The sequence below is a fragment of the Periplaneta americana genome, chromosome 5 (genome assembly GCF_040183065.1).
Source record: "Periplaneta americana isolate PAMFEO1 chromosome 5, P.americana_PAMFEO1_priV1, whole genome shotgun sequence".
NCBI classification, from domain to species: Eukaryota; Metazoa; Arthropoda; class Insecta; order Blattodea; family Blattidae; genus Periplaneta; species Periplaneta americana.
Genome location: NC_091121.1, coordinates 107,292,775 through 107,314,808, shown reverse-complemented (window position 1 = coordinate 107,314,808; position 22,034 = coordinate 107,292,775). Strand labels below are relative to the sequence as shown.

At 35.3% G+C, this 22,034-nt stretch overlaps 1 protein-coding gene across 2 annotated transcripts in view; it reads left to right on the top strand.

Moving 5' to 3' along the window:
- Positions 1 to 21,798, top strand: part of Edc3 (Enhancer of mRNA-decapping protein 3) — a 42,943-nt gene extending 21,145 nt beyond the window's left edge. For both annotated transcript variants that reach the window (XM_069826385.1, XM_069826384.1), the window contains exons 5-7: positions 560 to 713; positions 12,833 to 13,050; positions 19,559 to 21,798. In XM_069826385.1, the coding sequence (XP_069682486.1) occupies positions 560 to 713; positions 12,833 to 13,050; positions 19,559 to 19,893 (707 nt within the window). In that variant the 3' untranslated portion in view covers positions 19,894 to 21,798. The remainder of the gene's footprint in view (positions 1 to 559; positions 714 to 12,832; positions 13,051 to 19,558) is intronic.
- Positions 21,799 to 22,034: the final 236 nt, after the last annotated feature.

Genomic DNA, 22,034 nt, shown 5'->3' with positions numbered 1-22,034 from the left:
GCCTGTTTCTCACGCTCCCTGCCTTCCGTGGGACGCGTGATCGGTTCCCGAGGCAGCTGTCACAATATGTTGTATAACGAATGGTATTGTTTATAGCTGTTTGTTTTCGTGGACATTTGTTGACTCTTGTAACTAAAATTAATAACATATTCTTCCATAAGGAAGGTCGTTGCAAGTTGTGTAAATCAACCAGGTCGTATGTAACTGCAAATGTTAAAATGAAAAGAATCAATCGAAAAGGAATTACTGTTGTGTTTTATGATAACCATTAATTAGTGCTTTTTAGTATGTATGAAACTTACATATAGTGATGGAAGCTGCGTAGTTATATTGTTGAATGTTGCTGCCGGACTGAAGGACACTTGTAAGCTTGCTTTCAGTTAATAAATTTACATTGTGATATTAAAAAGAAAAAAATCTTAATTAATTTTTAGTAAAACATGATGATGTTCATCTTTTGTACTTTTGTGGTAGTACGTGTCAATTGAAAGTCATTTTTCAGATTGTAACACTTTGCTTTATATTATTTCTATTCGTTTATTTTAATGTTGGCTCTTAGATGATGGTTTAGTTATTCCGAGTATAATGCCAGACTTGCGTCACCAATTACTGTCAGTTGCTGAACGACTAGGTGTGACAGAAGAACGCCAAGCTGAGCTTATGGGAAGGGCTGCTACTGAAATGGCTTTGCAGCTTCTTGGTGGTGGACACAGGTAAACTAATCACAATAATTCAATTGGAAAAAAAAATAGTTTTTGCCATAAAATACTTAAAATGCTGTTATTTACCTTTATTTATTTATTTATTTATTTATTTATTTTTTGTTTGTTTATTTATTTATTTATTTACGTGTTTATTTCTTCAATATTTATTTCTTCAGTCATAGTTAATTTTCTATTTATTGGCTGATGTTTGTTCTGAGTCAGATTATGTTGTAGTTGATGAATCAGGAGCTAGTTCCTCTTGCATTAGAAAATTTACCTGAGTTACACATAAGTAATTTGTGTGGTGTACAGTTGCCATTCGTGTTGGGTGCATTGGAAATTGTTTGTGCTGTTATTGACAATTATATCGGAGTAGGGGATGTGATCTGGTTAAGTCAAAAATGGAACACTAGAACACTACACTGCTGGAACTCTATGGAGGACAGGAAAAGTCCAAGAAAGATGCGATTTTTTCAGTTTTCATGGGTAACATGCAAACATATATGTATTAACCCATTATATCCCACCGTTTGATATACAAACACGATGCAGCTTATGATGTTTGATTGTTGTATATTTGCAATTCTGTTTTTATTGCGATTGTTGATACACCAGTTAGCTTATAAATCATCAACCTCTATATTGGTAACAATGGAAAACTGAAATATTTTAATTTGGGAGTTGTTGCGAGTGTTGAAATTCCAGTACCAGTCTGCTCGGAAGATGGATAACACGTAAGTTGGATTTTTATTTTATGAATAGTTTATTTTGAATGCTCGATTTTAATTAATTATTTTAACGTGTTGGCAAATGTGTATCCTTTCAGTTCTATTATAGTTTTTCATAATAATTTGAATAATATGGACTGGAGGAGTACGTAAACTTTGATGTTTGATATATCAAACGCTGGGCGTTTATGTGAACTTTTATCCATTTTACAGGAAAGATACAGAACAATTGATAAAAGGCTAGATGAGGTGTTAGATGCAGATGAACCTGAAATATGTGCAAGTATACATGCTGCTGACGAAATAGAAGTGGTACTTAACCCTCCTGCTGATGGCGTCGACAGTGATCGGGATGATGGTGGCAGCGACGACGATGAAAAAACTACTTTTATGGATCTGGGCAGAGGAATTTTACGTCAGGAAAGTGAGATGTGGACAGTTAGACAGAGGGACCATTTCAAACAGAGAGAGGATATAAATTTTGAATCAAACGTGAATGAACCTAGGGTTGAGAAAAGATAAGAATATTTAACAACAGTCACGTCTCATAGAGAATTACCATCGACCTCTACTACTTCGTCTCGTCTGAATGTTTATCCTTCATCAAATTCGGAAAATGTAAACAAGTCTATACCGAAGAAAGTAAACAAATCTGTACCCAAGAAAGCTAAATATACAACTGAATGGATTGAAATAAATCTTCATAAAACTAATTCAATTTCTCTAAAACACTCCCCTACTGATAATATTTTTGAGTTGAATATTGATAAGTCTCCCGATGAGTTGTTCAAAATGGTATCAGACTTAGAAATTATGGAAATGATATGTCGGCAGACTGTATTATATGCAGCCCAGAAAGGATGCATTATACATTTGTCCATTGAAGAACTATATACATATTTTGCAATTCTTTCTAGTTTCCGGGTATGTGAAGGTACCACACCGGCGGTTATTTTGGGAAACACGAGATGATACACATGACTTATTGATTTCAAATGCAATGACAAGAAATCGATTTGACATAATTCATAGATTTCTTCACTTTAGTGACAATTCTGAAATTGACCAGATAGGGTATTCAAAGTAAGGCCCCTCGTTGACTATGTGAACAACAAATTTCAAGAATTTGCTCAATCTCTTGGCTCGAAGTATTCACTGGATGAAGCTATGGAGCTGTATTATGGCCGTCACTCAATGAAGCAATTCATTCGCGGCAAACCAATACGGTTCGGCTTCAAGTTCTGGTGTTTAACCACACCTAAAGGGTATCTTCTTAAATTTTGTCCTTATACAGGAAAAAAAAGATAGGATTCAAGGTGAATCATTGGGGTCGTCAGTTGTTCAAAGTATTTGTATTGGATTTATTCCTGTTAACAGTTTTGTCTTCATTGACAATTATTTAAATTCTTTAGAACTCCTCAACACAATGTTACAACAAAACTTAAATGTAATAGGAACAATTCGAGCTGATAGGACTGGAAATGCACCATTAAAAGGCCTAGGAAAACAGTCAAGAGGTGCAACTCACACCCTTCAATCAAAAGACAAGAAAGTAACGCTCATCAAATGGCAAGATAACAATCAAGTGACTATGGGCATTAATGTTCAAGATGAAAATGTGACTTTTGCTTACGGAACCTGTCAACGATGGAATGCAAGTGAAAAGAAACGTGTTGCTGTTATTCAACCGACAATCATCAAACACTACAACAAGTATATGGGGGGTGTTTATTTGTTCGATCAACACTGGGGATTGTATCGAATTCAAATTAAGTCAAAAAATGGTGGTGGCCATTTTTCAGGTTCTGTTTGAATGGGACGGTAGTAAACATATGGTTACTGTACAGGAAAAATGTTCCAGGGTATCCTTTGTTGGAATTCATAAGGAGGATAACATTGGTAACACTTTCAACTCCAAAGTTGAGCTCCCCAAGGACGTCTGTTTTGCCAAAGAAACCATCACTGATACCAACTGAATTGCGATATGATGAAAAAAATCATTTGGTGCAATTTCAGAACAATCAAAGGCGCTGTGGATTATGCAAGAAAAATGCAAAATACAACTGCATCAAATGTAAAGTTGCCTTGCACCCAAAAGACTGCTTTCTAAAATTCCACACCAAGTAGGCTAACAGTGTATAATGTGGATTACTTTCGTATTTATGGATAATTTGAAATAAGTGTTCATAATATCTGACTATTTATGTTACAATTTATTCCATTATGATTTATGATTATAATAATAATAATAATTTTGCTTCTTGCAAAATTCAGTGTAAATTATTTTACATAAGGTACAATGGGGTAAGTGAAAACTTGGGAAAAGTGGAACCTATAGCTGTTACGTTAAGACTATTAAAGCCTGGTGAAACTATTAGGTAATAATGAACTCAAAAAGGAAATTGGAATTTATATGCACTAAATTTCATTTTCATATTTCATTCTCTGGCACTGTCATATGTTAGGTTCCACTTTCCCCATACAAAACTATGAGTTCCACTTATCCCAGTGTACTTTACATATACTTGAAACCTTTCCAAACATCCTCATATCCCAAAAAAGTCATTTACCCTGTCACATCTCGCATAATTCTGTACAGAACCTTCCAAATGACATTGCTATACATCAACGTCCAGTGTTTGATATATCAAACATAGAATATAAGGGCCTAAATAATACTATTTCGAATTATTTTATATTTTATATTCTTTTTTGGCATATAATGATAATCTCTGAGAGTTTTCACAAAAAAAAAATCGAAAAAAGAAATCTCTGGGATATAATGGGTTAACATAAATTGTTAGTTGTGCAGTACTTAAATAATCTAGAACTTGCATTCGTAGCACAGAGAAATGTGGCCCTTTGTGCTGCTTTTCTAGAGTCGCTTATTAAATTTCATGTTCAGAAATAGACTTTTGAGTATTTTACTATGTCCTGAAACTTACATTTGCAACATTTCCGAACTACATACAGGTTCCATCATCAATTGTTTGGAGTTGACAGACATGACGAGCCCAACAGAATAGACGACTCTTCTGGTTATGCCTGTTTTTGCTGATGATGCAACCTTTATGTAGTGCTGGAAAGTTGGACATGTTAAGTTCCAGAACACGGTGGAGTACTCAAAAGTCTACTTCTAAATAAGTTCAACATGAAAGCTTCCTTCTTTCCTCTCCCCCTCTTTGTTCCCCTTTTACCCTCCCCTCCCTCCCAAGTCCCCTCCCTCTCCTCTCCCTTTCCATCCTCCTCTCTCAACAGCCCAGCCACTAGCCTATACAGAGGGGCCTGCAGGAACAGATCAGGAAAACCTGGATGCAGCACAACCAAATGGACACACAGTAGCAGCATTGACAATTGTCAAGTCTCATATTTTCATGTTGCTTTTTGTTATCATCACTGTCTTGTTTTAAGATTTCTATCATGTGCCTTAAATTTATCGTCTTCAGTTGAATTTTGAAGCAGAAGTTTGCTGGCATACAAGATCACTGAATTGTTTTTCTCTTGAAATTGTTTTTTCCAATTCTTCCACACAATGGTGGATTATACTGAAATAAAGTTGTTTGAATTTCAAATCATCATTATTTCTTCCTTCCAAGTCCATTCCACATTCTACAAAGTTATCTGATAACTTAGGTGGGATTTTACGTCTTCTTTTCATGGCACTTTCATCATTAGAATTTTCATGAACACTTTCAGCCATTATAGGTTTCATCATTTCTTATATTTTTAATCTGTGAAGTTACACAGTCTGTAATGTATCTCAATATCCATGCTTTTTTCCTGAAGCAATATCTTAACTGGTTTGAAGTAGGCTATGGAAGAACTTTTACAACTGCCTTGGTAAAAAAAAAAGAAAAACATGACGATGCAATAAACCAATAGCTTGTGGCTTAAGATGACCAAGTTTCTCAACAGCTGATGGTGAACTGATGGATTTAAGAGTAGCTTTAGCATTAGGAACCATCAATTCAAAATATCCACATACAGAATGACTTCAAATCTTTAAGAGACATATCACTCGGAGCACTTGAAGGTGCTGGAGCTTAATTGGGTCATTAGTTTAAAAAAGGTTCTGAAGATGGCCGATAACAGGCTGAAACATATTAATGAGGTAATGTAAAATTTAATACGAGAAAGACACATAATACATTTTCCGAAGTGATATAGTGTTAAAAGTTGTGTAATCAAGATGTATATATTAAAAAAAAAATCAAAATCCAGGAATCTAGAAAAATTATGAATCATTTGATCAATTAAAAACAGTTCATTTGTATACAGTGGATCCCCTCACATTTCTATAGACATGGAAATGAAATATTAGAGGCCCTTCCAATAATACAGAAACAAAGCCAAGCATTTTAATTTCATTATATAAAACAAATCATTCACAACAAATTTCATTTAATGCAGAAAAAAATAGAGGATAAAATTAAAGACAAGTCGTGGCAAATAATGTTATGAAATTCTGAAGAAATTCCACAGGCAACACGAAAATCTGCTGTCACTTTGTTTAGATTGGTGATGGGCCATGACTGTATATCAAGCCATCTGCACTGAATAGGAATATTCAATACATCTTCCTGTATTCTATGCAACACCAATGAAGAAATTAATATGGAACATTATATATACTGTATAAAATAAAACCATCTCCCCTTCAATAAGGATGACCACAAGGATCCACCATAAAACAAATACATATATAAAAGTTAACAATGAAAATACATACAAAAAATTTCAAAATAAAATTAAAGTGAAGGTGAAATCATGTTACTTGAAATAGAGATGAAATTGCAAAATTTAAATGGAGTCCTTTAGATATGCAGCTGTAGATAAAGAAAATACTTTGGTGCAAAAGTATTGAAGTAGAAGAAGACTAATGGATTTGCTGCCAAACGTCTAGGCATTGGGCAGACACACTCTGAACATATGAGACTTACTGAATCAAGATGCCCATTTCATCGCTGTACTATAAGCATTTCAAGGAGCTACTATCATACATGTTAACCACATAACCCTTCTTAAAGAATAGATATAGCTGCTCACAAACTTAAAGAATATCTTCCACTTCAGGAATTGCTTCAATGGCATACATTATTACTACATGGAGTTGATGGTTAAAACATTGCAGGTATAAAATGTTTCTAGAAAGTCTTTTAGATATGAGTTGGCACTCCCCTGTTACCTCTTTTCATCAAAAGCTCCATTAAAAGATTGCACAAATACTTTATTCAAATTTACACACAGACTTGTTAGAGCACTCAGAATGGTATTATTAATGCATGATTTATGAGTCACCATTTTGCTCATACAACAAATTATCTCAAATTTGAATCTCGGAACTAGTGTACTTAGCATTAGCTGGGACTGCCTTTATTATGTCTTGCAATCTTTCGTCTTTCTTTACTGAAAATTTGTAAAAAAATAATCCACTTGGATCTAAACTCTCATGTTTTGAACACGAATCTCCTCTGAAAGGTAATTCATCCACAACCAAAACCTAATAACTTCAATACTCTTCATGCACCAGCACCTGCTCCATTTTGATTGGACAGTAGGGATCCATCAATAAAAATATGTAGGCATTCGTTGTTAGGAAATCTCCTATGAATAGTTTCCACTGCTAGAAATTGTAGGACATTTTTTCAAATATCACTTCTCTTGGTATCTTCAACCAGGTCCAGGAACCTGTTTCATAAATCTGACAAGTCCTACAATCATGATAATTCTACAAATATGTCAGAATATTGTAGCATTTGTTTTCTGAAAATTCTTACCTGCTTTGACAAATTCAATTTGTAAATTGTCAACAGCGTTTCATAAACAAGTATGTGTGGACATGTACAGTCTATACAAAACTAGAAAGGTATTGACAGTTCATCTGCTTCAAGACGTCACCATGGTAACTGCTTAAACCAGCCAACTAGTGTCCATGCTGACAGGTTGAACCCTTGCCGACTGTTTCAAGCGAGCATGTGGTAGCCGGCTCTTAGCTATCCCCACAACTCAGTTTCAGAACACACATTATTTGACTCCACACTAAACAACACAAACGCACCCCCACCGAGGGTTAAGACACTGGAAGACTCAAGGACCTCGCAGTTCTGAAGGTGGCTTCCAAGCTGAAACTAGTCAACTACGGTATTTAAAAACTTAGTTCAAATTAACACGTGAAAGTAATCACCAAAAATTGTATTCCTATCTTATTGTTAACTAATGCTGAGTTCTTGGCAATAAAGCCCTTAACCATTTAGTGCTCTAATATAGAAGAGTGATGTAGCAGAGGAATTGTTTTAATGTAAGGATCACATTTATATGTTATGGCAGTTACATCACCTACATTCAACTCCCCAAACTGTTTGGAGGACCATACTTGCCGTTGGTTAGCAGATCTATATGATCTAGCTGGGAGGATTATCAGACAAATCAATGAACCATATCCCCTCTTCACCACTTAAGGTCACATATGGATGCCATGGAAAGTCAGCGTGCCGAAATTACAATTCCTTCATTTTTTATGTAATAGTGATACCCCTGTGGTTCGGTCCCCAGAGTCTCATTTGTTAAAAACAGGTTGCACCATGGGAAGGTAATGATGGGATTTGAATAGGAGAGATTATAGTATAGAATGCACTTTACTACTCCTTGCAACGCGTATAAGAGTATGGATATATGCATTTCTTTTGATAGCTAGTCTGCTTTGGATACCTTAAAATCATTTAAGGTCAAGACTGTTTGAAATATAGGAACATTATATATATTATATATTAATGAGAAATAATACAATCCATGATGTATGGGTTCTTGGTCACACTAGTGTTACAGGTAACGAAGAGGGTGATGCTTTGACCAGAATAGAGGACTTCATCTTTCCCTGTTGGACCAGAACCCTTTATTGGCCTTCCCAAAAGTGCACAAGCACTGAAAGAAAATCTTAAATTTAGAAGAGGTAAGGAATGAAGCACCATCTGTGAGACAGACTGAATTCCTCATTGAAGGCCAATGGCCAGTCCCATTTGTTAAATTTCTTGTACGAAAAAAAATACAGTACCAATAAAGTGGAAGAATATTATCATCACAAATATACAAGAGAGAGGAAAATCAGCATTTAATGTTTTTGACAACTTGGAGTTTCACACAGAGGCCATATATACAGTATTATGGAGGAGATAATCTCCGTATGATTCAATGATTCTGTTGATTTCTTAAATTTAATAACTTTATTTTTGAGGGAGGAAGCTGGATTTAAACAATTCGACCCTCACAAATACTAACATTGTAACTCACTTTCTTACATTTTTCAGGAGATGAAAATGACGTTTCAAAATGATCATGTAAATTAGTGATTACAGATATGTAGAGTAACAATAAGATTTTACACACAATTGGGTTAGGTTTAGAGTTACAATGATAGTACTGGGAGAAAAAGAAACAATTTAAGACCATATTAACTAGGACAACTCAAAACCATAAAAAATTGAGTTACAATGTTAGTACTTGGGAGGGTCGAATTAAATTATTTGTTTAAACCAAATTGAAAGAAGCTGTGGGTAAGAAGGAACACACTGCAGAAGCCTTGTTGATTTCAGATTGTATTTGGAAATGTAAGTTTCTTAAAGAGAATCACAAAATTGGCGTCATAGAAACAAGTTCTGTTGGTTGCAAGAGTTCATTAGAGGCGAACTTCAGCCCCAGTATTCAAATACAAATAAACTTCTATGAGCCTACCTCAGGGTGTAGACCTTAGCACTACACTGTTCAGTATTTTTTTTTAATCAACAACCCAATTTAATTTTAGTCCTGGATGTACACTGTGCTCTATTTGAAGGTGATTTGATTATTTGGAATTCAGAACTCAATAACAAACTGAAATCACTGGAAACCCAAATTAATTCAACTGTAAGTAAATTGGGACTCTGGTGTACTGACAACTTAATGAACATGATTACTGACAAACTTAATTACAAATATTGACATTGACTAAGAAACCAGTCATAAATACACATTTTAAAGAAATTCTGCTATACTGAACACACTTCACAATGACCGGGAGTATTATTTGATAAACTTAGAAAGAGCTGTGTATCAGGAGAAGCTCAGAATTGACTAAACCTTCTAAAATGACTGATAAAAGAATCGAAATGAGAACACAAATATATGTATAATATAGCTTATAAGTACACAAATCTGTCAAATTCATATATGAAATTTCTCATCACATTACACAACAACTGAAGCGATTTAAAAAGTTAGAAAATCAAGCACTGAGACTAACAACTGGGCATGTAAAAGCTACACCAGTTCATTCAGTGAAACTATTTATCCAACAGAGACCACAAATACGATTTTAGTAAATAGCTGTAATCAGAAATTAGACTACTTGAATAAATCTTTGTAGAAGCTATGAAGGCCATCCTTTTAAATTATAAGTGCAGAAAAGGCTTTATACAAAAAGCAAAAGAAATACAATGTCACTTTTGTTTTCCTTGTCACATTAAAAAGCTATCTGTTGAAGGAATACATTGTCATATGAGTAATTTTGAAATCATCTTAGCATAAAAAATAAATAACAATAAAGTGAACCACATTGCATTAAAACAATACTGTAACATAATTGCAAGGATCACAACCAATTTTGATGGAGTATTCAAGATTGTATATATTGTTCTCGTCAACAAATATTGCATTGCCATCATCTTCAGTGAGTTAAAATCCGATGTAGGCAATAGTCATACATATCAAACATATCGGTAGAATGCTGCAAAATGATTAAACAAGTCATAAACTGGACAGGGCTTCTCCTCATAGTTGTGTTCTTGTGCATCTACTGTTGATTGATTAGATTCAGACACACTTAGTAGTGGTAGCAGTTTCAGTTTGCCACTCTTCTGATAACTAATGAAGCTGCTCTCCAACATGAGGAGATATACACTTCCCAGTTTTAGTCATCAGGAAAATATGAGCTACTCCCTGCATTGCTCTCCTAGCACGTCCTGATAAGACATCTAGAAGAGATCTTTAAATACAACATTAACTGGAAATGAACAAATAATATAGTTGTGTGGTAATCTTGATTAGCCAGGCATAATGAGTCCAAAAGAATAGGCAATCTGACCTTACCTATCTGTGCTGGTAATGCAACCTGTATGTAGTTCCAAAACATTGGAAATATGAAGTTCCAGGACACGGTGGAATATTGTACTGAGAAACCTATGTATATTTCCATTATTATATCTTAGGAACAGGTCACATTTTCACACAATTGTTGTTGTTGTTTTCTAATGCCAGGCGTTTGACAATAAAGTCATTTGACCTCTTGCACTTCAATATTTTTCAAAGATATTATCATGACCAGCCACTGAAGCACAGATTTTGAGGTGTCACACAATTGTACCTACACCGATTTCACATTTCTGATAATTCTACTTGCCTGTGGTGTAATGATCATGATGAAGATCTGGAACATATTCTTCTATACTGTCCATCCATAAACCACAAAAGAAATAAATTAAAATCATCAGTACCAGTTGCAGAAGACACAGTCCTGCAGTATATATTGACTACACCCCAACTATGGCTACCAGCAACAGGGATCTATAATAAACACCGATCAAAATACCCCCCATTTCTCGTGAAAAACAAAAACTGAATAGACTACAGTGGACTATAGTGGACTTTATGTTGTCAGCAAACAGCTGGATACATTAAGAAGATTGATTGATTGATTGATTGATTGATTGATTGATCGATCGATCGATCGATATCTTAGGAACCCCATCACAGCATATTCTGTTCTTTGTTTCTGTGTTTATGTCAGCTCCCAAGTGTCAGGGGCATAAGTAAGGGCTGGAACCGACAATGCTTTATAAAATTTCAGGATTGTGTCCCGTCTTGCTTTTTTTGAAAGGAAATTTTGCTAATTTATTTTGTGAGCAATTCTTGTGTATATTGTATTACAGCCCATATAGTAAAATTTGCTAATCTATTCAAGGATTTTGTTTTATATTATTTTAGTTCATAGTGACTCGTGTTTAAAATCTTATACTTTTTGTCTTTTCTGGTAAAACTATAATTTATTTTTACTATTATATTTTTTGACATAGCATGAGGTGAGAGAGGTTTTGAAACTTGGACTCTCATTTTGAGAGAGAAACAAGAGGGTAGGCCCTAAGGGTTTTCGAGAATAAGGTGCTTAGGAAAATATTTGGGGCTAAGAGGGATGAAGTTACAGGAGAATGGAAAAAGTTACACAAATCAGAACTGTACGCATTGTATTCTTTATCTAACATAATTAGGAATGTTAAATCCAGACGTTTGAGATGGCCAGGGCATGTAGCACGTATGAGTGAATCTAGAAATGCATATAGAGTGTTAATTGGAAGACCTGAAGGAGAAAGACCTTTGGAGAGGCCAAGACGTAGATGGGAGGATAATACTGAAATGAATTTGAGGGAGTGGGATATGATGCTAGGGACTGGATTAATTTGCTCAGGATAGGGACCGATGGTGGACTTATGTGAGGGTTGCAATGAACCTTCGGATTCTCTAAAAGCTATTTGGAAGTAAGTAAGCTTGAGGTGAGAGCAGGTGGTATCCTATTCATAAGTTGCAGTTATGGCTGTGAGTCCGAGAAAAAAATTAGAAAAAATGAAATAAATGTTAGCCTTGAGACTACATTTCAGTCTCTATTCAAGAAAAAAAATCAGTAACTAATTGGTTCATCATCCCATTCTACAACCTCTCGCAATCAAACATAAAAACTACAATGTTTTGAAATAATCCTCATTGAGGGCGAATTTTTTCCAAATGTCCAAAAAGGACTTTTTGTTTCAATTCAGGGAGTACTATTAGCTGAAAAGCTAGAGACACAAGTTCACATCTTACTAAGTCCATATGGATCTTTTGATGGACAAGGATACTTTTGTGAAGTACTTCCATTTGTTCTGCCAGCATTCCACCAGTCGCTCTATTAATTGTCACCACCCTGCTAGTGTCGTGTACAGTCACCTCCATAGTGCACCAAGAGCAATGCCAATGGCAACAATGTCACCACTTAAGGTGTATTAAGGTCAATGTTCAAGAATCAAAATATCCATTGTTTGGAGATATGTACTCGTATATATGTAGAAACAAAATTTAAAATTAATGAATCTCAAGTATGTATTATTTTTGTACATGAATAAAATGTCAGCCAATTGTTTATTTGTTGAATTAAAATAATTCATGATGTGTTTTATTGTTTGATATTGTATGTAGTTCTTAATACCACAAAATATGAGTGAAAGCAGCTACTCTCCTACATTTACTGAATCTCAGCAGTATGTGAACATTATGTGTAAAAGAATGTTGGAACAGTATCCATTTGGAAGAAATAGTAAACCTATAATTGTGTTCTTGCAGATTGAATCCACATAATGTACATCAGTGGCCGACTGTGGTTGCATTATGTGGATCACATCGTCAGGGTGCAATTGGAGTCAACTGTGCTCGCCAGTTAGCTAGCCATGGAGTAAAAACTGTTGTATTCCTGCTGGATCCAACTCACATGACAGTGCAACTCACTCATGAGCTGGCATTATTTAGATATACTAATAATAAACTCATCACTACTGTTCAAGGTAAGATAAGTCAGATGGGATAGTTTTCCTCTCTGTTTACTTTCTTTTCACACAATAGTTATCTTCCAATTAATTATACATATAGCTAACCTGACATAATTAGGAACAGTAAATCCAGACGTTTGAGATGGGCAGGGCATGTAGCACATATGGGCTAATCCAGAAATGCATATAGAGTGTTAGTTGGGAGGTCAGAGGGAAAAAGACCTTTGGGGAGATCAAGATGTAGATGGGAGGATAATATAAAAATGGATTTGAGGGAGGTGGGATATGATAATAGAGACTGGATTAATCTTGCACAGGATAGGGACCAATGGCAGGCTTATGTGAGGTGGCAATGAAGCTCCGGGTTCCTTAAAAGCCTTAAGTATATACAATATATAGCTCTATATATTTCTTAATTTTAAACAAATTGATTTCTCTAAAATCACTTTCTGTTGGCTAACTTCATTTCATCCTCATGAAAGCATAGGGCGTTTTGCAAAGATTCTTCACCGCATACTCGATGTTTAAGTAGCAGGACTCCCTAATCATGTAATCAACTTGACGCAAGGCCACTACAGAACAAAGTAGAACCACAGTCTACTATATACAGTCGCGAAGCTTGAGGTGATTTTTTGCAAATCTCGTGATAAAGCGCTCCAAGCGGTTAGCAACTAGAAACAATAGACTGTCCACAGTCGACTTTGGACTGTGTCGTATTTCCATCGAGTGCTAGCTCGTTGCGTATTTCACATTGATGCTTGTGAAATGTTCGTTATTAGTTGTAATGAAAATGTTAATGAATAAAATACAATAATTGGAATAATAATATTTTACTAGAGACTTAGAAAAATTAAGTTTGTTTTAATGAAATTTATTGATCACGTTTTATTTTCAATTCTGGTGGGATTATTATTGCTTAGGCCTACTTTTTTTTTCAAAGGATATGTTTTTAATTATAGCTGTTAATTTTGTTGTTATTTTTATTTGTTACTTTACTAGAGACGTAGAAAAAGTGTGTTACAATAAAATTTATTGATCACGTTTTATTTCCAATTCTGGTGTGATTATTATTGCTTAACCTCATCCCACTTTATTAACTACGTAAGCCTACACTACAAGTACCGGTACACGTAAGTTACTCCATTAATTCGTATTTCCATTATTATTGTTGTAAAGGGAAATGAAAATTAATATTTATTGGTTTCATAGTTAATTATCGCTATAATCTTGAATGAGTGAAGCGATTATAGTAAATTTCAGTTCGTCTTGCACAAACAAAAATAATATTAACCTATTTCTTGCAGATATCTTCGAGTTTATGGTGGAATTTAATATATTTCATTAAAATAATAAATTAACTTTATGCATTTAATATTTCAATAATGGAAGGAAGGTGTTAATTTTTCCAAAAGAACACAACGAAAGTGTAACATATTTTGTCGTCTACTAGGAGAGAGATCTGCGATGATCAGGCGATAGTAGCGATCCTAGTGGTGGGCAACTACCCATGTTTGAATTTTTACTACATATTGAGCTTCGCGACTGTATATAGTAGACTGTGGTAGAACTGTGAACTCTCAAACTCGAACTTTTTTTTTTTTCATTAATCTTAATATCAATTGACTTATTAGACTGGTAAACGGAGCCATAAGGCATTTTCTCATATCCATGTTGTTAATCTCCAGATTTCTTATAGATAATAAACTACTTAAGTTTAAGTCTAATGCTTGTTTTAGGCTACAGCAGAAATTGGCCAAATGAATTGAGTTGGAGGGTTTATTTATTGCAATTGACGTAAGATCGTTAGTAGTTTTGCTTTACAAGTATTTTGAATTGATAAGAGGGATGAAGTAACAGGAGAATGGAGAAAGTTACACAATGCAGAACTGCACACATTGTATTCTTCACCTGACATAATTAGGAACATTAAATCCAGACGTTTGAGATGGGCAGGGCATGTAGCACGTATGGGCGAATCCAGAAATGCATATAGAGTGTTAGTTGGGACACCGGAGGGAAAAAGACCTTTGGGGAGGTCGAGATGTAGATGGAAGGATAATATTAAAATGGATTTAAGGGAGGTGGGATATGATGATAGAGACTGGATTAATCTTGCACAGGATAGGGACCGATGGCAGACTTATGTGAGGGCGGCAAAAGTCATTTGTAAGTAAGTAATATTGTTTGTATGATTTGAGGCTTTCTCGGCGTTGGTTCGCTAATATGTTTTCGCGGGATATCAGCCGAGTTAAGATTTTGGAATGCTCCAAGCTTTCGACTGCTATCTCTGCAGCCATCTTCAGGGAAGTGATGTCCGAACAGAAAGTACAGCCACATCTATATAACCTTTCGACTTTCTGTTCGGACATCACTTCCCTGAAGATGGCTGCAGAGATAGCAGTCGAAAGCTTGGAGCATTCCAAAATCTTAACTCGGCTGATATCCCGCGAAAACATATTAGAGTAAGTAATATTGTTGTTTTCTAATGTCAGGCATTTGACAAGAAAGTCAATTGACTTTTTCATATTGCAATGGTTAAATGGCAAGTTGTAGCCGATTTAAGTGAACACCATATTTTAACGTTTTGGTGGCTACTTCATCCACACACAACCCCCAGAATGTCTGGAGAACCACACTTGCTGTTGGTGGACGAGTCTACTAGACCTATATTATTATATATTATTACGATGTACTGAAGTACATATTATTTCCGTGGAGAAATTCAAATCCCTGTGCCGGAGAGAATTTTTCTCTGTTCCACTCATCTTTCATCTACTAGACCTAGTTGAGAGATCTTGTTGATCACCAGCTTTCCCTCCTTAAGCCACTGGAGAACGATTTTAGTGCCATAGCAGGTCAATGCTAGGAACATAAAAGTAGAAAGGGTAGGAAGGAAAGTGAAATGAACCCCTAGGCCTCGAATGCTCTAATACTATTGGGGTTGAAGGAAGCAAGAGTTCAGTCAGAGGACTGGATAGGAAAGGGTAAAGAGGGAAGTAGGTATTAAATAGAGAAAAACTATACCAAATTCGGTCATTAACTCATCAAGCTGACCAGTGCTAATTGATGAGTAGCCCCTCCTTTTAGTTCAGTTTGTAAAATTATGCTTACTAACAGCTGCACCACAGGAAGGTAGGGATGGGACATTGGGTATTTGTCCAGGTTGATTCTTTAAAGCCTCCAGTGGGAAGGATTAATGGCCCTCCCCCCTGTATTCGACAAAATAAATATCCTTTTGCAGCCTTTGAAATGATAATACAGGATGATTTAGGAGGAATTGGCTTTATTTGGGAATGTGATAGTATTGATGATTCTGAGCAGTAAAGATCGTATATACAGATAAGGACCGTATTTCTGACATTTACTGAGGTAAAGTGCAGTTCTTAGTAGTTTTGTATCCTGATGTCAGATGGTTGCAGAGTTGCTCACAGGTCACACAGACATGGGTACTCTCCCTAATGGTCACCGAGATAGAGTGTTGTGCGGTTAGTTGATAGTTTTGTGGCTAGATGTCAGATAGTAGCACTTGCTCATTCGGTGCTGGATGAAGCATCTGATGATGACTGACAGTGCTTGTAGAAGGTGGTGTAAATGTGAGTACATTATCTCTTCTTTAAGAAGTGTTGTAAACTCACTCTCACTCACTATTAATTGAGGGGCTGGGTGCAAGAAAGGCATTTTAGAGGATGTGCCCTTTTTGAGTAAAACGCTTTATTGTATTCTCTGATCTGTTATGCATATGATCACCAAGTTGTAGTTCAGTACTGTGATCATAGAGGTCAGGAGTACCCAAAATGTAAAGGCATACATAGGTAACATTATTACGGTTTGAATTTTCGACATCAATTTTCTCAAAACTTGCATTTGAGAGAAGTGCGTTTCTTGCACCCAACCCCTCAATTAGTAGAATAAATGCGACTTTCACAGTTTCTATTCACATTTCAATAGCCCAAGAGTTGTGACGTCATTCATTGTTGCAAAGATTGGTCTCTGACTGTTTTCTAGGAGACATTGCTTAATCTCATCTATTGGTAATAACTAGGGACACCGTAAAATGGCAAATGAAATATATCAAAGTCAGTAAATAAAACTACTGTAATTCATGGAAAAACTCGTTATTATATGTATGTGTAAATCGTGGAAGAAATTGTTATGTATAAAATATAAAAAGGTGTATTTAAACTTGTAAATCACGAAAAAAAGTTTCAACGTGGAATTCAAACTCTCATTTTCCTCCAGGCTTACACGGTATTAATAGGGCCAACTTACACACCAGATGAAGAAAAGCGTCATGTGAATATCAGACACATTAGCCCTATGTTCATTTGCACACTATGACAGACCGCTTGGCTGCCAAATTATCCAAATACATTATTCCTTAGTCTTCGTTGCATACTCTTGCTGAAAATGTGGTAAACATCTTTTACACATCCGCTGAGTTAGCCCTGTGGTAGCATGTCTGCCTCCAGACTAGCCGGCCTGGGTTCAATCTCCAGCGGGGTCCGAAATTTGCATGTAAAATTTCTATCTTGGGACTAGGAGAGATGGCGGTGCACAATTTCTAATCACTAGATTGTGCACCAATATGCCTGAGTTAAATCCCAAATCTGCAGTGTATATGAAGAGAAGACATATGCCACTGTTGATAGTGATTCATCTTTCGGACGGGAACGTTAAGTGTGGCAGCTCCCTTGGTGCTATTCGACAGGAGTAAGCTATGTGCTGACACCGGGTTTCTCCTCCTTCCTTCATCTTCATCATCACCACTCATTCCATGCACTACACTTATACGAACACTTACACTCACCCTAGAACACGACATAATTCTCCACAGCTAAACATCATGTACAGCGTGGCTCACCGAAGTAGTGTGCAACTAGAAAAATGGGTCACAGTCCTGCCATCTATCCGCAATATGCGGAACCCGAATCACGTAAAGTGAAGTGGGTAGGCATTGGATACGTACCTACATACATTTTTCTTATTGTGTTAGCGTGTAATGAACCCAACCATTGTGCATGCACAACACATAGATTTTCATTTTTCACAGCTGAACAGCCATGATTTTCATATGATAAAACATGAAAGACAAACCCATTTTGGTGCTTATTCTGAATATTTCATTGTCGAAAATAGAATAATGGAATTTCGTGACCGATGAATGTAAGATTCAGCAGTATTTGTAAAAAAATTGCACTTAATGCAACAAATTTGCCAAATTAACAGCAGAAAACTGGAAAAAACTATCAAAATTTGCGACGAATTGCGGTCGTTAATATGTCTACAGAACAAGTCTAGTTTATATCTATAAAAATTTTAACTCTCTGACTCAGCAGAAATTCGTGAAAAAAAAAAATCACTTCTGAAAATCGAGTGTTCTGAGTCATAACCATATATTTAAGTCATACGTAGCATAATAATTGAGTCCATGTATTCATTTTCATAATTATGTAAACATCGAGTGTGAAAGTAAACACTCTCTTACATAATGTTGAAATTCTAATTTTTGTTTGGTTAGTTTATGAATGATAAGCTTACACACAAAGTATTAAACTCAGCTGGGAAGATATATAAAACATATTATTAACCGATTATTACACTTAGGCCCACTATTATAAATACGGTAATCTGAAGATTGAGTTACACCAAAGTTAAACCTAACCGAGAGTTTAACTCAATGCGCAGTATTGCAGAGTCTTGGTTAAGTTAAACTGTAGTGGAATTATTCAGAGGAGCCACCAGTAGTGGAAGAAATTGTTACATTGGGGACGATCTTAGGAGTGGAAGTGAATGCGGACGACATTCAAGAACTGGTGGAAGAACATAACCAAAAGCTGACCACAGAGATCACTGACGAACTGATAGATCTGCATTGCGAACAACAGCAAGAGACAATGGAGGATTTCTCGTCTGAGGAGGAATAGGAGAAAAGAGTGGACGAATTTCTCACTTCAAATTAAATTTAAAGAGGTGCGTAAAAAGTGGGAAACAGTACAAAATTTTGTTCAAATTCACCACCCTGATAAGGTTGTAGCAGTGCGTGCGATAAATCTGTTTAACAACAATGCAATGCCACATTTCCGGAAAATCTTCAAAGGAGATAAAAGCAGGTGTCATTTGATAGGGTCTTAGTCAAAGCAAAATATTCCAGCAAATCAAGCAGTCAGAAGTGATTTCGTTAATGATAGTGAAGATATTTTCTTTAAATGTTCAATAAGTTTACTCAGCAGTAAAACAGGTGAAAGACACTCAAAAACAAAATACAATAAAGTAATTTGTATTGCACTATTGCATTGAACTTTACCTAAATTATACTATATTTTATATGAATAAAAGGTTGTGAAACGAATTAATCAGAGTTTGCATTGTTTTTTATGGAGAAAGTCACTTTGATATGCGAGTGTTTTGGATTAAAAGCACGTTTTCGAAACGAATTGTGCTCGTAATCCAAGGTTTTACTGTATATCGACTGAATTTTTTATTGTGTTACTTTGACATTTTTTTTCTTCCCCTCATTTTACAGAACTACCAACAGTAGCAGTGGATTTAATTGTGTTGGCACTAGCTGACGAACTGGGAAGTCAGTTACATCAAGCTCGATATAGAGCTGCAGCAGAATGGGCAAACGAGAATCGTGCCCCTGTGCTGGCATTGGACCCGCCTGCAGCTGGCACACCTGGAGTAGATACGAAATTTTCTCTTGTTCCAGTCCTGCCTCTTGCTCATAGCCTTGACAATGGGAAATTGTATCTCTGTAATCTTGCATTTCCACAGCAAGTATTCAAAGAGGTTGGAATTAAGTATAGTTCCCCATTTGGACCCAAATTTGTTATTCCTCTTCATCCTAATGACACATAAGTTCAAAACTATTATTTACCGGTATGTAGCAAACTATTGCCAGGTAGTTTCAATGGAACATGAGATGAACATTTGTAAAATGCTCATAGTTACATTGAGAATAAAAGTGGGTGGGAAGGTGAGGCAAAAATATGTGTAATTTAAGAGATTGCACACATTAAATTACTTCCATAACTTCAGTATAAAATACCAATAATAAATCGTATTGTTGATAGTAATTTTTATATTTTTTATTGTCATTTCTGGTTACGCCAACATATACTGAATGTAGTACAAAAAATCAGATCTTTATATTCAAAATAATTACTTGAGAATTCGTGTTTTGGGACTTGTCTTTTATGTATGCTTTGTAAACTGTTACATACAAATACGTAAGATATTAGTATAAGTACGATTATTTATAAATTATCATCATCATCATCGTATTATAAATATGATGTATTGGATAGTGATGTGTATCGTATTATAAATATGATGTATGGGATAGTGATGCAGCTCAAAAGCCTCTTCTACCCAATTTCTAACATCACCTTCACGTGGTACATCCTGTTTTTTTACTGAGGGAATAGGGACCAAGTCACAGTGACACAACTGTTTCGTCATCTGCAGAGAAAATACTGTAGAAATGCATGCCCATCCAGAGGCTATAAAGTGGCATCCCCATTACTGGACTACCTAGCAACAGGTTGGTAATCTGTCCTGGGGAAACTTAATTACATTCAAATCTTAAAAAAAAAAAAATGTTTATAATAACAGAATACCCAAATAACAACATTACCAGCCTAAAGAGAAGTGAAGTTTGGGATTATCAAATAAATGACTGATTGAGATTAACAGGCTACAAGGTCTAAAACAGGAAAGGGATGATGATGATATTGATGATGACGAGTATTTCTAATTTTGAGTGAAACTATATTTTGGGAACATAACTAAAGCTAAAACAATTCTTTTAACTGCATGTATTAGTGTTACTTATTTGATAAGTATGTAACGAGAACATACAAAATATTGAACTTAAAATGTTTTGTATTTATCTTTACATGGCATTGCATGCTTCAGAAGTATTTATTTCATAATTTAACATTGGAGAATTTTGTTGAAAATCGAATTACTGAAATAAGGAAAAAAGTGAAATAAGACATAAGTGAGAGGGAGATGATTTAAAATGTTGCATAATATTCATGTGAACTTGAGTTTAAATGTGCTTAAAGCATATCCAGTGTTTGAAAATATGTATTTCTGTAACCGGTTTTCTCACACATATTCTTGTCTTCGTTCCTTATATAATATGAAAAGAACATTGAGAATGATCATGCTGCCAACCATGGAGTTCCATTCTGAAGAGAAAAAAAAATGGATAGTCTCAAAAGCTATCGACCATATATAAATATAGGCAGGGATCTATACTATTATATTCATTCTTCATTTTTCATTAGTAACCATACTAAGAAGTTGTCTGATCTATTTCTTGCCTTTGTTATTGGTTATGGTTATGTTATAATTAATGTCTTAAATTGCATCTACCCATTTCATTTGTTAGAGTCCAGCCCTTGTGGAATGTAAGAGCTTCAAAATTAAAAGTTCATTTGTATATGAACTTTGAGGGATAAAAGTTTATTTAAAATACGTTAGTAACAGTGTATACTTAAACTGTTATTTCCATTTCATAGTTCTAATTACTTCTTATTTTATTGTTGTATTTAATTTCTTGTAAAGAAACGTTTGAGATTGTCCTAACTTACTTTATTATAATATATACTTACTATGTAGAAAAGACTACATACCATCAATATTGAGGGAACTATGTGAATTGTAACTCCTTTAATATTGAAGTGGTTTTTGGCATACTTCTGTTTAAAATCAAGTAAAATAAAACTATTAATTTTGTCTATTTGTATACAAAAATGCTGAGTTAATCAATCTGCAAGGACCACATTACTGCAACTTAAGTTATTGGCAGATGTGTGGCTGTAAGCCAGGGATCACAATGCGGCAACACCGCTGTTGGATGACAAAACAGTGCATGCCACTGTGTCAGCTGTTGCTGTCACATTCATGCAGGACTCATGATCTGGAAAAGCTGGTTTTATGTGTAATTATGTACTAACAGATTTGGTGGCCCATGAAGTGCAAAAAGAATA